General features: G+C 46.7%; 2 protein-coding genes across 6 annotated transcripts in view; one reads left to right on the forward strand and one right to left on the reverse strand.

Annotated features, from left to right (window-relative positions):
• LOC125950771 (leucine-rich repeat and calponin homology domain-containing protein) overlaps positions 1 to 15,000 on the reverse strand; it is a 27,340-nt gene that overhangs the window by 9,043 nt on the left and 3,297 nt on the right. For all 5 annotated transcript variants that reach the window (XM_049679034.1, XM_049679032.1, XM_049679033.1 and 2 more), the window contains exons 3-5: positions 636 to 780; positions 107 to 476; positions 1 to 36 (exon numbers count right to left, since the gene is read on the reverse strand). The exon at positions 1 to 36 is cut by the window's left edge. In XM_049679034.1, coding sequence (XP_049534991.1) covers positions 1 to 36; positions 107 to 476; positions 636 to 780 — 551 coding nt within the window. The remainder of the gene's footprint in view (positions 37 to 106; positions 477 to 635; positions 781 to 15,000) is intronic.
• LOC125950811 (uncharacterized) lies at positions 1,578 to 3,589 on the forward strand. Its single transcript, XM_049679129.1, has 2 exons — positions 1,578 to 2,453; positions 2,873 to 3,589. Exons 1-2 carry the CDS (start codon positions 2,396 to 2,398, stop codon positions 3,439 to 3,441), a joined length of 627 nt encoding a protein of 208 aa, XP_049535086.1. The 5' UTR covers positions 1,578 to 2,395; the 3' UTR covers positions 3,442 to 3,589.

Raw genomic sequence — 15,000 nt, forward strand, 5'->3', positions numbered from 1 at the left:
GTACTTGAAAACATGCACCATACCCCGTACGCAGAGCTGTAATAATAGATAAGGTAAAACCATGAAATTTGCTGTTCGAAAAGCTCCAAAACCAGTTTCAACCTACACTGGCCGGAGGTGAAGTGAGCGGGTTGTCCGATAGCTCCAGATCGACCAACGAACTCATCAGCCGCAGCTCTACGGGCAAGGTGGCAATCTTGTTGCTGCTGATGTCCAAAAATGTCAGCTCCAGGCAGGTGAGATCACGAGGCAAATAGACCAGCTGATTGCTGCGCAGATTCAACGAGCGTAGGTGGCGTAGGTCGCCCATGCGCCCCGGAAGATGTGTTATTTGATTGCAGGCAGCATCGAGCTCAGTTAGCTTCTCCATTCGCCCGAACTCGTCCGGCAGCGTCGTGAGTCGATTGTTCGATACCAGCAAGACCTGCAGCGGCAATGTACACACTTCACGCGGCAACACGGACAGCTGATTGTTTCTACAATTAGAACGATCGTGATAGGAGCAAACACATGTTGATTCAATTATCAACGCACGCTCAAATGCGGTGCAGGGTGGTACATTTTCCCGTGACGAACTGGTTTTACGGGAACAAACGATCTCATTCAATCGCACATTGGCCTTGCAGCTGACTCACCTTAAATCTAAGTACGTAAGCGAATGAAGTCCACGTATTGTTTCGGGCACCGAGCGGATCGTGTTGTGATAGACCAGCAACCGTTCCAGAAACGCCAAGCATGTGATGTCCTCAGGAAGCTCACAAAACCGATTACGGGAGAGATCTGTAAGAAAGACACAGAGAGGAAGAGATTTGATTAGAAATTTGCTAAACGTTAACTATCCGTATTTATTTCAATATGTTCGATGCATGAATAAGTTAATTAATTCTTCTTTTATAATAGATCAGGAATAGATGTTGGTGGCCAAAGGTATGGTAAAGGTTCAAATAAGATTTATCTAGTAATCGTCCCATTAACTTCTAAACATAATTGTCACGATGAAACATATGATCAAAGGACAAATAATTTTACTTGAATGTACAAAAACGGCCAAACGGTCTCGTATAGAGTGGCATCTCGCTTTATATTCGTAATATTAAACGATACCGTTTAAAGCGACCATTATATGATAATGCAGTGTATAGATAATGCCTTATTATGTGTTCGAAATAATTATGCTATTAATAACTAGTATTCTGACTGCATAATATGTATTCTTTTCGATCCGTAACGTGCGCTATACTATCTAAAATAATCACCCCTACAGCATTTCCATCTTGAAGATCACTTTAAAGTAGAGCGCGCCGTCAATGCACCATCAACTGACAGCATCAACACAGCTGCATCAGCCCATCACGCATACCTCTGCAGCAGACCTCATCATGCAGGATGCACTTTGATCATTGCACTCCGGGCGTTTGCTCTCGTTTGCCCTCCTTTCAGTACCTTCCTCTCGCACCTCCAGTTCTGAATCAAAACACCAACCCTCATCGCGGCGCAACTGACAGCATCCGAGGTTTGCGCTAGTACCAACCCTCAACCCGGCTTGCCGCGAAACAAACAAGTTTATGCTGGCCTTCCACATGCTCTTTCTTTACCCCTCCTCGGTCGGTCCGGTTGAATCCGATGCTGCTGCTGCTGCTGCTGTTGCTGCAACAAATACACACAACGCGGTTCAGAACAGACAGCACCGCTTGTATGATCCTCCTCAACATGTGTCGCATGTCTGTCGTTGGTGTGCGTTTCAGTCGTTCACAGATCGGTGGGCACGGCGGCGATGACGAGTCCCCTCTAAGCGCCCGTGAGTAAACCGACGAGACACCATTCAACCGACCGGCCGTGCAAGGTATTGGTGCCACAAGCCCGAAGACGGCAGAAGATTCTACACGCCGGAGTGGTTTAGCATGCGTTTTCGATCGATCCCGGTGCTACCCTCCGTCGTTTAGTTCCTTGTCGTGGTTCCGTTGCACGTTCTAAGCGTTTCCTTCTAATCGGGGAGTCATCCAATAGCCAGTGATTCGAGGGGCTAATTTTCCATTCCATTCATCGCTTCCTGTTTCATCGGTTTCCTTGTGCGCGCTTAATCGTTTATGTTGCCCAAGAGTAGCGTTTTGTCGTCCCTATAAACCGTCGTGCATACTTAAATCGTATTCAGCAGACGTCCATCGAATACCAATTGGACGGTACACAGTCGGTTGTTGCGGTGTGCGGACGCTAAGAAGAATCCAGCCAGAGGTGACGGTACAGTTGAACTTGAAAATCGCCGTGAATCAACGTTTGTAAGCGCGTTTGTATATGGTCTGTGTGCGTCTGTGTACGAAGAGCCGCATACCCCGCAAACAGGCGAAGATACACGCCCGTACTTCCTTCGGCAAACATAAGCATTATCAATTTGGCAATGGCGTCCATTCGGCTCCACAACACTCAGCAGCAATGCCTTTTGCTCTCGGTGGCATGTAAGTATAGCTCGCTTTCTGTTCTGTGATTGTAAAAGTCTCTTCAACGAGACGATGAGGCCGATCGGAAAAAGGACCTAGAGAGCCCGTATCTGTGTGTGTATTGGTGTCCTCCACATTCTTCGAGATCTTCCTCTGGCACCCGCCTCTAGATGTTTACCCCCATCAACTCCGGTCCAATCGGCTCGCGTCCGTTTGTACGATGGCTTTGTGCGTTGGTCGGTCGTATGCTTGCTGTGCGCCCTTCAGGCGTCTCTCCACCCGCCCGTGTCCGTGTGGCGGGCAGAAGATGGTAGAATAGGAAGAATTGTAGTAATAAAACCTGTTTTTACGTTTCTGTTTTCGCTTTCAACTTCCTTGCACGCACGACGCACGCTGCACACGTTGTGTCCGTGGTTCGACCAACCAAATCAAACCAGTGATGATGATCGTCCTCTGTTCGCTGCTGATCGATAGCGCTAGTGCGGCCGGCGGTAGTGGCACCGGTGGCGGCGGTGGTGGTGGAGGCCGAGGATCAGGAGGAAGCTACAACTATGGCTCCTACGGTAGCCTCGGACCGGCAGCCGGAGTCGCAGGAGCGGGCGGTCCAAGTATGGGCAGCGGCGGTCTTGGTATGCGCCGTGGCATCTATGGTCCCGTTGGCCTTGGAAACCCGCACGATTCGCAGCGGTACGGGGCCGGTGGATCGTCGGCCGCACAACAGAGCCCAGCATCGGGCAAACCAGGCGGCCATCATCGGTTGTCGGCCTGGGGTATCATCACGATTGTCACGTTCGTGATACTGATCGGTGCCGGCGCGTACTGGGGCTTCATCTGCTATCCGTTTTTCTGCAAGAAGGAGCGCAACTACAACATGATGATGAACATGTCGTCCGCCACCACCGCGACTCCCTCGACGCGATCGACCGAGTTCGAGAAGCTCGATCACTGCTGCTCCAAGTCGACCACCTCTACGCGAAGCAACGATACGGGCATCAGCAACATTTGAAAAGCGGGATGCAGTTCTTCTTGGATGACACAATCACCGCCATAAACCGGTGCACCAGTGCGCTTCCAGCACGAACTAAAGCTTCCACATTCCTACTGGTTGCTGATGATGATCTTGTGTCGCGACGAGATCGGAATCAGTGGGCTAAAAACACTTAAAACAAAAATAACATAAATGCTCCACCTTCTGCCATATACATCGCAGGGAATGGGGTAGTAGTAGTAGACTGCAACTCGTTCAACACAGGGAAGACAGGAAATACATTGATTGTACACGCGTGCAGTATGTGATCAACGGATCATCGATCATCCATCATTTTTAGCATTAGCAGGAGCGCGTATTTGTCAGAAATTCAACAGGAATTTTCCTTTGAGTGTGCAACCGACTGAATTTACTCTCGCAGCTACATCGTCGTTCTCCATTTCTTCGCGTGTCTAGTACCGCTGATGCATTTAAAAGCTTGCCGGCAACGAAACCCAATCGGGGGAAATGGATGTCTTTTTTCTCCCTCTCTCTCTCTATAGATAAGTAAAGTGATAACCGTCGAGCATATACATTATATTTAGCAATAGTTTTTTTTATAGAACGCAAGCGAGCGAATGATAGACAATGTGTAGCAATGAGCAATTTAGTATTAACGAACGCTTAGAATACATTTGTGCAAGAGTGTGTTTGAAGTAAGTGATGAAATGAATAAACATTTATTTTGACTCTACGCATACCCTTGCGATACGGCTGTTCCGTATATTTTCCCAACAATATATTTCTTTAGGACCCTTGTGCGCTCCAGAATGTGGCCCTCCAGAGAGGGCGCACGCGTATCTAGTGGCATGACTCACCGGAAGCTCATATACAATCTTCTCCGTCCGGTGATTCGCATACTTCACCGACCTCCGCACAGCATTGAATGTAAATTGGTAGCCACACGAGATGTGCCAACCGCGGCACACAATGAATTTCACCTCCATACGCCATTTTCGCACGGAGAAAGAGTGCAACGTGTAGGTTGAATGCGTACGCCGGATTTATCTGATCTTCCAATCCTACGCCGCTGGTTTTTGATGCAAACCAACAATAGCCTCCTGCTGGCGACGTGTATTTGAAGCACGATTGAAGCTCATTTGCATTGAGACACATTTATCCATGTCACAAGCACACAAACCAAGCATCCCCCGGACCGGTGTGTGCATGTGTTTGACGGAACTGATGAATGTGCTTCGACCCAGAAAATGGTGCGATAATGATCATCGCCACATACAAGGTTTTGATTTCTCGTTGGCTGGTGAAGCCAAAATTACGCGAGAAAGTTCCTCTAAGCAATTTGTTTTGCAAACTCCATACTGAAATAGCGTGCAAATCAACCTTAGCTCGGGACACTCATACTAACAGCCACTGTGTACCCGCCAAGAGCAACTCCCCAGGATTAGGGTGCAACAACAAACAACAGCTACAGCCGACCGAATCCGAGGGTGGGTCAAGTTCAGGGAAATCGTTCGTTTTCCTTTCTATAATCAAACTCTATTTCATTGCCAGTTCCCCTAATGTTAATGCCGTGTGGCAACGTTTGCGTGTCACAAGAGCAGGGCGAAAGACAGTGAAACCTTCCCGGCTTTCGTTTGTGTAGAAGATGAAGGCGCTCGGCGATCATGGCGAACTTGATGGGTAGGAAGGACATGGACATCATAGGGCACATGACCGTGTGCATGGTCCACGGTACGCATGCACCGCTTCGCACCGATCCGCAAAAACCGTGCACCCGAGAACCGTGTTTCGGTTCCAGGCGAGGGTTGTGAACAAATGAATCCAGGCAAACTCAAACCATCCCACGGGCCAAGGGATGATGGTAATGTCCCTTATGGTCACAGCTGGCACAAGGGGGAGAACAACACAACGACGGCAACCATTTTCACCACCGAGTTGAGCGGGCGAGGGTAATCAAGTGCAATGCGGCAATAATAAACCTGACAGGAAAGTCGATCGGTGCCGACAGCCATTTGCCACAGCCTAGACGGAGTGAGTGTGTAGCAGGGAGCTGAGCTGATGGTGTAAAGTTGAGCTCGGGAAATTTATGTCATTTTCGAATGGCAGCACATGGTAGCAAGTTCTCGTGCTTTTTGCAAAAATGCAGCCACAATTTCCATTAAAGGTAAAGATCGCTTCATTTAGAGTCTGGGGGCACTCTAAATGCTATGGAAACATTTTGTTCGCCAAATTAATAAATAAATTGAATAAAGTTTACATCCATTTTTCATCCTTGTGCGTTTGCGCGGACCAGAACTCGCATTTTGACGGGCAACATCATATTTAATACTGGAGTTCATTGTTGATAGTTTCATCCGACAAATATTGCAAACACCGAGAGCAAATTCAGCGCATTGGCTTACGGCCAGTATAAGTAAATACCATACAGAGTACCCTACTGTTAATTTATTCCCCAATAGTTGCACTTATTAGCAAACATTTCAAAGAACCAAGACTGTTGGTATAAACATTGCATTGTATGAAAATGAGGAATGATACAATTAAAAGTTATAACCATTTTGCTTTGCAAATGAAAATAGAAAAAATACGATAACAACAGCTCAACACTATTCCTAAGGAATCCCAGAAAAATAAACTTTACCAACTTAAAGAAAACATTTAGTAGAAAATGAAAACCCAATGTATTCAAATTTAAAAAGAAATCGTTTTTCTGGTGAACATGATTTTCTATCGACTTTGAACATTCCCACATCTGGTACATTTTGCTTGATTATTATTTTAATTCAATTTCGATGCATACGCAACCGAACATCGGCGTATCGAGCGCCACTGTATTTTGCATAATGCTTTCGTACCAATGATGTCAGCGGCATCTGAGTACCTTCCAAGAAGCATCACGAGATTAGAGTTATTACTTGTAATTTGTGCATGATTATCGCCATCGCCAGCACCGAATGCACCGAAAGGACGGGGCCGAGGTGTCTAGGTCCTGCCAGCCAACCCAACCGGTCGACGCTCGCGCAACCACTTAGCATTATAATGATTAATGTATGATCTAATTATATGAATGTGACGCAAACCACATGAAAAATCTGACTTCATACGCCATCCTGACCAGGCACATGCCACCATCACACCACACCGCGGCGCCTCAAGTGTTCCGGTGAGTAATAATGTTGCCGCCTGCAGTAGATGCTGATTGCTGCTAGTCCGTGGTCCGTGTTGCCCCTTCCCAAACCACTCATGCTGATGCTGATGTATCGGATAACTAATTAACGTTTACCATTGCTGCGTGTTATGCGTGGGATTCCGAGAAATATACTCGCATTTTTCTATCATTTCAATTAACATTTCAATTAAAATGGATTAACTTGTTTGTAAATGTTTGCCAGCTAGGCATTTCACAATTTTTCTATCACAGGCAAAGATCATTTGAACGCTATTCAACGTGAAACTCCACTCCTTTTGTCTATTCATCAATCATCCGCTCCGGGGTCCAAGGTTACGCGATAATAGTCTGATAAGTTCGCAGTTTCCTAATGGAAAAGAGGGTTATACAGCGATGAACTCAAGTTCTGAAGTTCTGAGTCATCGCTCTAATCTACCCGCGACCGATATTTGCTCTGATAACATAGTGCGCACCAGAGAGCAAGGTGTTGCTGCAATCGTTTCCATGCTTCATAGCACTTACATACCATCATCACCATTGCCACACCTCAGCATATGGTGCTGGATTGATAAAAAAAAGAGAATAAATAGAGGCGCATAACATGATCGTGCTTTCCAATTTCGGACGGGAAAATGGGGCCAGCAACGAGATAAGATAATCAACCAAACAAACGCCCGGAGAAAACAGGAAAGTCGGCAGCAGCAACACCAGCAGTAGTCGTGGTGGCAGCAAATACAACGGAACACGGCCTTAATGTGATGACTTGACGCTGTGTGACAGGCCGCGAAGGAGGTGCTGCGCGGGTCGGACCGGATTCTCCTACATAACGACTCTCAACATGGCACCGAAAACTGGAGCGCGTGTGTTAGCGATTGAGCAGTTTGTTTATGTTTTTCCAGGCCAATGCACTTAGACCGCCTACGACGGCGCGACGGTTGGAGCTTTCGTTCGCGCGGGACCCAAAGCATACACACTCCTCATATGCCGCAAGCGGCGCATATATGCATTCCAAACAACACTGTCTGCGAACGGGGTAATGTCTACCGCACCAGAGCTATGCAACGCACTCTAAACATCGATCGTCGCTTGCATCCGACCATCCGATCCCTTTCTGGCCGTCGTGCCGGACTAACCAAACCCAGACAACTCCCTCCGAGTCAAAAACGTTCTCCACTAGCAGAAAGGGGAAAGAAAATGAAACATCATCATGCCCCGAAACATCATCGCGTGGTGTCTTCTGGTTTATAAATAAACCTTTTTTCCACATCAACCTCGAGCCGCGCCCCAATTTTTCTCGCTGCACTCTTGAAGACCGGAGATTGAAGGTTCGCGGCGTTCACTCCCCGGGATTCGTGTGTCCGATGGTGCTGTTCTTGCGAGCATCGACGAGTGCATTTTGGGGGGCGAGACGGGACATTAGCGGCCGCGATCAAATATTGGCATCCATGTAGATTTGAGATTCCGTATTTTTCGGATCGGACGATGGTATTTCATTTCGTCAAACATTCATACGATACAACCGCGGCAACATTTGGCGGTTTCGCATGTCACGAGGCTAAGGTCACGCGTGAAATGATGATGGTGTCGTGTTACAACATGGTAAGCTCGCTTTGTGTGTCTCGCATTACAATCACTTTTTTGGAGCTAAATTTGGAGTGTATTAGCTGACCACCTAATTGATCCAATCGATAGTAAGATCTAGATGTCTGCGAACTGATGGAGATGTAGCGTCGTTGGTCGCGTGTTATTTACGGAGAAACCGTTATCCAATGTCGTACCCCGATACTGGATCGTTTGGAGCGTCTCTCCCGTTCCACCCAGGGGATTGGAGGTGTTCCCACGGGATCCACATTTAATGAATGCGGTATCCGATCAATAACACGAACCTGTCGAACATGCTATCGTACCAATTCGAAAGAAATCAGATTAAAGCGGGAAAAACGAGGTATTCCTTAGCTCTCTTTGGCCAGCAGTTAATTTGATTAACTTCCTTCTTTCACTTCCCGGCGCAGCGACCACGTGTATAACGGCAAACGGTGGCTCATCAATCCGGATATGGGCCCAATGAGGCCTTCCGAATCCGCTGTGACACCCAATCTGAGCTCACGAATCCCTCATTTCAGCGTTCGAATAACGCCTGTTAATGTTCGAATCAAACACATCACCACATCGTCATCGTTGATCGACAGTTGCAAGGTATTTCCATGTTTCGAACACAGTGTAAAGCTGACGATGACGAGACGATGAGGACGATGATGATAGCGCATAGAAAAACGCCAACGGATATTTGGTTTTCCGGTTGTATCACAACGACCGGTGATGTGCAAAATAGACGACAAGCAAAATGACACTTCACCATTAACACCAACCAGGACGACTTCACCGTTCCGAGCTACGCAGAGAGCAAACATTAACCACACGACGGGAGGATCCAGTAGGTGGGACTGACGGTCTCCGCATAATAAAGGTATAGAAAATGGAGCCTTGGAGCATTGACACCATTTGACAGTATCTGTCTGCTGCTCTCGGTACTCGCTCGCAGAGACGCACACAGCAACAGCAGCAGCAGCAGACGTGGTCACCACGTGGAACGTGGCCGCGCCCAAGCCGCGAGCATTGCGATAGTGACTCCACCGGAAGCGTCGCGTCATCCCCGCCGTGTGGGTGGATGGAGCAAGGCGCCCGCCATTGTCACTGCTGCATCCTTGCGTTCTGCTCCCAGACACGGGCATAACACTCTTTCAGCTCTGCCGTCTAGTCATGCGGCCATTGCGGAACGCCCGGAATCGAGCGTAAAAACCCATTGTTGTCTGGTGTGCTGGAACACGAGGCATGGAACGGAACTGCTCCTTTGTAAAAGCTCTCTCTGTCTTGTTGTCGTCGCCATGCTGCAGATGCTATGATTTTGTGTGCGAAAAAGTGGAACAGAAAACCATCATCATCTTTGCATTCCTTTCGCCAAGCAATGCGCGACGCCGAGAAGCAAATGGCGTCCAAAGCAAACGGATACGAACAAAACCCTTCATTTTCCAGCAAATATGAATGCACCTCGACGATACATCAACGCGGAGCATCTCATTCGTTACGGACACTACCCTTGTTGCAAATCAATTTCCTGCATTTTTCCATTTTAATTATTGTTTCATTTCGAAACATCAAAAACGCACCTCCTATCACACCTATATCAAAACGCACCTTCTTCCTTCCTTCGCCATCGAAGATTAATGGGATATTAATGTCCTCCCTCTGCGCCACCTTCGGCAACTCCTTTCGAAAGCGAAGGAAACTAATCAGCACCTCGGTTGCGTCGCTGTTTGTTTGCCTTCCTTCTCTGCATGCGCGTGTGTTTCGATGAGACTTTTAATTCGTGCCCCAGACCAATATGCTTTCCAGTACGATTTGTTTTCGTTTCATTTCACGCTCTCCTGGATGGTGGTTGTTTTATGTGCGTGATGGGCTGGTGATTTTTTTCCTTTTCCGCATTCGTCCGTAGCCTGCGCCGAGCAAGAGGTGCCCACGCTCGTCCAATCTGCGGGCCACAACACGCCCTGCCGGATGATGCTGCGTGTGCGAGAGCTCGGTTTGTGTTGGCGTGTAACCGGTATCGATTTGTTAAACAAGAAATAGAAATCGACCAAAGGCACAACAACGGATCGCGATACTTTACAAAGTAGCTGCTTGCGACACACTAGGAAGAGAGAGAGAGAGAGAGAGCGGGAGAGCGCACTCTCGCGGCTAGCATTCCTGCTATAAGCCGTGTTTATGCTTCTTGGCCAGCGTTCTTACGGATTCACCGAACCGTGCAAGGAGGAAGATGCGGTTGCAAACGTTCATCGGTAGCAACAACAACCCCTTGTTGCCTGGTTTGCCATTTCTAATGTTCTTCTTACCACCATAAGAAACCATAATGGCATAAAATGTCATTCTCAGAGGTGTATGTGTGCTGTACGTGTGCCTGTGTGTTACTTCCATTTCCGTGGATTCAGATAACTGCTACGTGTCATCACAACAGGATGCACGTTTATTATTTGTCGTACGCGCAACGGATACGTTCTTAGCATATTTAAGTATCTCTTCCTTCGCCTAGAACTGAGCTGGAAGGAACGGGCCACAAGCGTTCTAGACGAACTAAGCAACCTTCTATGTTGCCAATGAATTGAGAAACTTTCATAGGGGTATAAAAGAAAATATTGGATCCTGCTCTTTATCATTTACTGTGCGCTAGCATGCATTTGAAAGCCACTTTCTAGGCGCAGCTCAACCAATATATGCCGTTTACATAAAACATAAATAACTTTTTAAAAATGTATTTCTAGCCTAATAAACCGAATTTTTCTGGAGCTCATTATTTAAACGTGAAGAAAAGAATTTAATGCTTTGATGGAAGTGAATTTGGATAGAAGAAACCAGGATCAGGATTTGAAAAGTTCTGAAACTATGTTAATGGACAACATAATGCAGTGCAATCCATCACACCAATTCGCGAAATATCGATAAAAATAGCAGCTAGTAAAGGGCATTATTTTGTTCAAGATAAAATTATGAATTTTTGTTGAAATAAACCCACAAATGTAGGTAACAAAACACCGAAATGTTGACGAGCACACCTCTTTGCGTTTTTTGGCGTGCTTTATTTACTCACAAAAAACACAGCCAAGAACGATGATGAGCGAAACATTTATTTTTATCCGGCACACCCTCACACAGGGACTCCCGCTTGCTGTCGGAGGAGCATCTAAGAAGAAGCATGTCCCGACACACAACAAAACCCCCCCTCCTCCTCCTTTTGGCGCAATGCATTTTGTGCAGGGCGCGTGCGGAGCGGATAGCGCACACATGTTTCTGTTCTGGGCGTTTTTTCCCTCAGAATAGCGACAAGGAGCTGCATCGTTGTCTTGTGATGAATGCTTCCGTAAAAATAAAATATCTGTCACGTGCCAAATGCAGCAAAGATGAGACACATCATTGTTTATTCGCGTTTGCATGTACAGATGGAGCGGAGCGTGAAGTAGTGTCTATCATCGCCGACAGGCGCATCAGTTCCGCTAATCGCTATGACAATCACTAGAAGGCGCGCACGACGACTTTGTACCGAGTGCACAGTAGCATTCTTTGCTGTTATTCATTCTGATACACATCTAACCCCCCCCCATTAAGAATCATGCAAATACTGTTTGCAGACGTCATAACTTTGACTACTTTGTGAACAGCTCCAGTGAATTCCCGTGCAACAGAAGCTCAATACGCTGGCCTTGAATTGCAGCGTAGTGCAAGTGCGAGTTAATTGATTGATCATCTTTCAGTAGCGACATCCCTTCAATGAGCACAATTCGCTGTGGCGGAGGTCGCAAGCAAAATGAGATCCAAGATAAGAGGGCACCACACAGGCCCAAGACCATCATCTACGATCGTGGTTTTCTTCGCAAAACCCCCTGGCACCGCGATGCATGCATGCGAGAGGCAAGCGGAACAACCATGGCCGTGTCCCTTCACGACGCCGAACATGGCCATGGTTTGGCGTTGATGAATGGCAAGGCGATTATGTTACGAACCTTCTCATTTCAACACCCTTGAAATGGACAGTCTGGTAAAAATGGAGAGGGGCCTAGGGCACATGTAGAAAGCTTCCAGCTCCTTGTTAGAGACGATCTTACACCGCACGGCAACACAAATCCATTTATCCATCCCAGCAACTAACAACAGATGACAAATGGAAAATGGCGCGGGGTGGCGCCGATGTAGATGATCGGAGGATCATCGTAAAGGCAGAGCAGAATCTCATCTTGCACGGTTCCGAAACCACGATCGAACGAACCACTCGAAGGTAACGCAACCACCACACTCTGTCGATCGACCTCTCACATCAGGGAAGGAGCCGTGGGGTGCGGGGGGACAATCGAGACAGCCTCCACAATAAAAGTCAGCGAAAAGGTATGCGACGTGTTGTCTACGTGTACGATGGCGCATCGAAAGCATAACGTCGTAGGACGATCACGGTCACCACCAAAGCGCGGTTCCAGCATGGCGCGCCACGAATGAATCATCCGATCGTTCGATCGCGCTGCGAGACCAGAGACTCCGAGATTTGAATGGTGCAACCGTACGCCGTGGCCTGCCAGCTGTGTTGGTAGACTAGGTTGTGGCAAAAAAAAACCATAAAGTACAATTCCAACTCATTTCGATGCCCAATTCGGAATGGAACTACAATTTGGATTCCCACAAGAAATCCCTTGGCAATGGTGAGGTGGTGCTCATACAGCTGGGCAACATTTAGTAGGTAATTCGCGATTACCGACCGATTCGAACGTCCTCAACGCACCTTTAATGGCAGAGAAAGCTAATTGGATGGATATAAAGGGCAACATTAGCGTAGCTGTAGCGTGTGATGCAAATCGTAACAAAGCGTTTCGTTGGGGCATTACTGTTGCTGCTGTTGGTGCTGCTGCGTTGTTGTCCCCATCCCATGCCGAGCGAAAGGTGGCAAATTACAAACGGGCCAACACCGGCTAAATCTGATGCCATTTCACGCCGATCGATCGGTTGATGCGCGGTCCATGGTTCGTGTCAAAAATTGAAAGTAAACCATAAAAGCGCAACTATGCGGCTGTAACTCATCTAGACAGCAACCGAACAAGGCCATTCATACGGTACACACGGAGGCGCAGAGGAAGAAAAATCGGAACGCATTCGTGCCGGAGCGCGGGGCAAAAAAAAATCGACACCGCGTACTTACAACTACGCATCCGAGATCTATTTCTGTGTTTTTTCGAGCGTTACGCCCGAGAGAGCCATCACGGCGACGACCGTTGTGCGATCCAGCTGAATGGACTTTATTGCTCAATTAATCGTACGAGCAAGAAACCACTGTAACTGTGGTTAGCGAAAGAGAGTGAAATTTTCCAATCTATCGCCCCTGTCAGCGATGGAAACGGTTTTTTGGGCGTTAAACCAACGTGGCTTTCAAGAAGTACAAGTTACACGGTGAAAAAAACAACGAGGAAAATTTCAAGCAAAAACAAACCATATAATCCATGCGCGATGCTTGATGCTAAAAGAATAAAAAGGATTATTGATAAGAACCACTCGAGTAGTATATTGAAATGATGGTATAAAGGAAGAGGAGGAGGCAAGGGCAGAGTTCTCCAAGAGGAGAGATTAATCATAATCCATTAGCGGGTTCATAGCCTTTTCGTAGCCGCAATCGGGTAGCGGAAGTACTACCCACGAACCTGCTATTAGCTCTCTTGGGTTTCTGCACTCCATACAGCACGGCATAGAGCTCCACTTGAGACGATAGAAAGACCACTTCAGGTTCTCTTCCCATTCAATCATTGCCAATCCGTTCCTGGCGCAATTGTAGCGTTGTGCTGGTCGAGGAGCGTTATTAGGTATTTGCATTAATTCGTGGCGCTTTACGGTAGACGATATGGCAATAAAAATGAACAGTGGTGTTTATTGTTGTTTGCACGTATGAGGACCGATTTATTTTAGTGTGTAATTAGCATATTGATTTTGCGCCGAAAAATGGTATTTTCTATACGTTTTAGTTAGATAACTTCTATCAGTTGCCAAACAGTGGCGTAAAAGTGGCATTGTAAGTGCCTAGTCCAAATACCATTTTTTTCAGCAATTGAAATATGAAACTGAATAGTTTATAGAATCAAAAAATCAATTCAAAATTAAAAATTCAAACGAGCGCCAATTCAATTATGGAGGAGATGCTTCAGCGTGAAGGCGAAGAATGTTGGTGATGAGACCTGGATCTTTTCCGGTCATTCCTAGCACCCAAAAGCGTAGCACCGAACATGAACATCCGGGTGTTCAAGGCTATGCTGTACGTCTGGTCTGGTAGCATCAGCTAGGTTTTGTGAACTTGAAGTTTAACAACCCTTGGAAACCATGATTGATTGCCGTGATACCATTGGTATTGATGCAATGCACCATAGAAAAGAGCTGAAAACTTTTTTTTTTAAATCTAAAAGATATTTTTTCCATCAAAAAATTTCAGTGAAATAAAATTGAAAATGATCATAATATTGTTGAAAATATTGTGAAAGAGCGGAAATGGGAAATGGGCGCTAACCACCCGACACACTCAATCGATGAGGCATGACCTGGGTTCCAATAATACGATACCAAACCAAACCTAAAATGACACTAATTCATGACAGGCCACAAAAGGCCACCCATTCTCTTGGCATAAATGGTCAAAGCTCGCCACATGACGCTACAAACTAATGCAAACAACACCTAATCCATTGACCGGGGATTGGGTTGTGTTAAACATTTAGCACAAATCAACGACTCGTGAAATTGAATTAGCATAATAAAAGATAGCACAATCAAGCCCAATGGTCCCGCGCCGCAAATACTTGTGGCAACAATTTAGTAACATACGATGCTCGTCA

Source organism: Anopheles darlingi, chromosome 2, assembly GCF_943734745.1.
Source record: "Anopheles darlingi chromosome 2, idAnoDarlMG_H_01, whole genome shotgun sequence".
Classification (NCBI taxonomy): domain Eukaryota; kingdom Metazoa; phylum Arthropoda; class Insecta; order Diptera; family Culicidae; genus Anopheles; species Anopheles darlingi.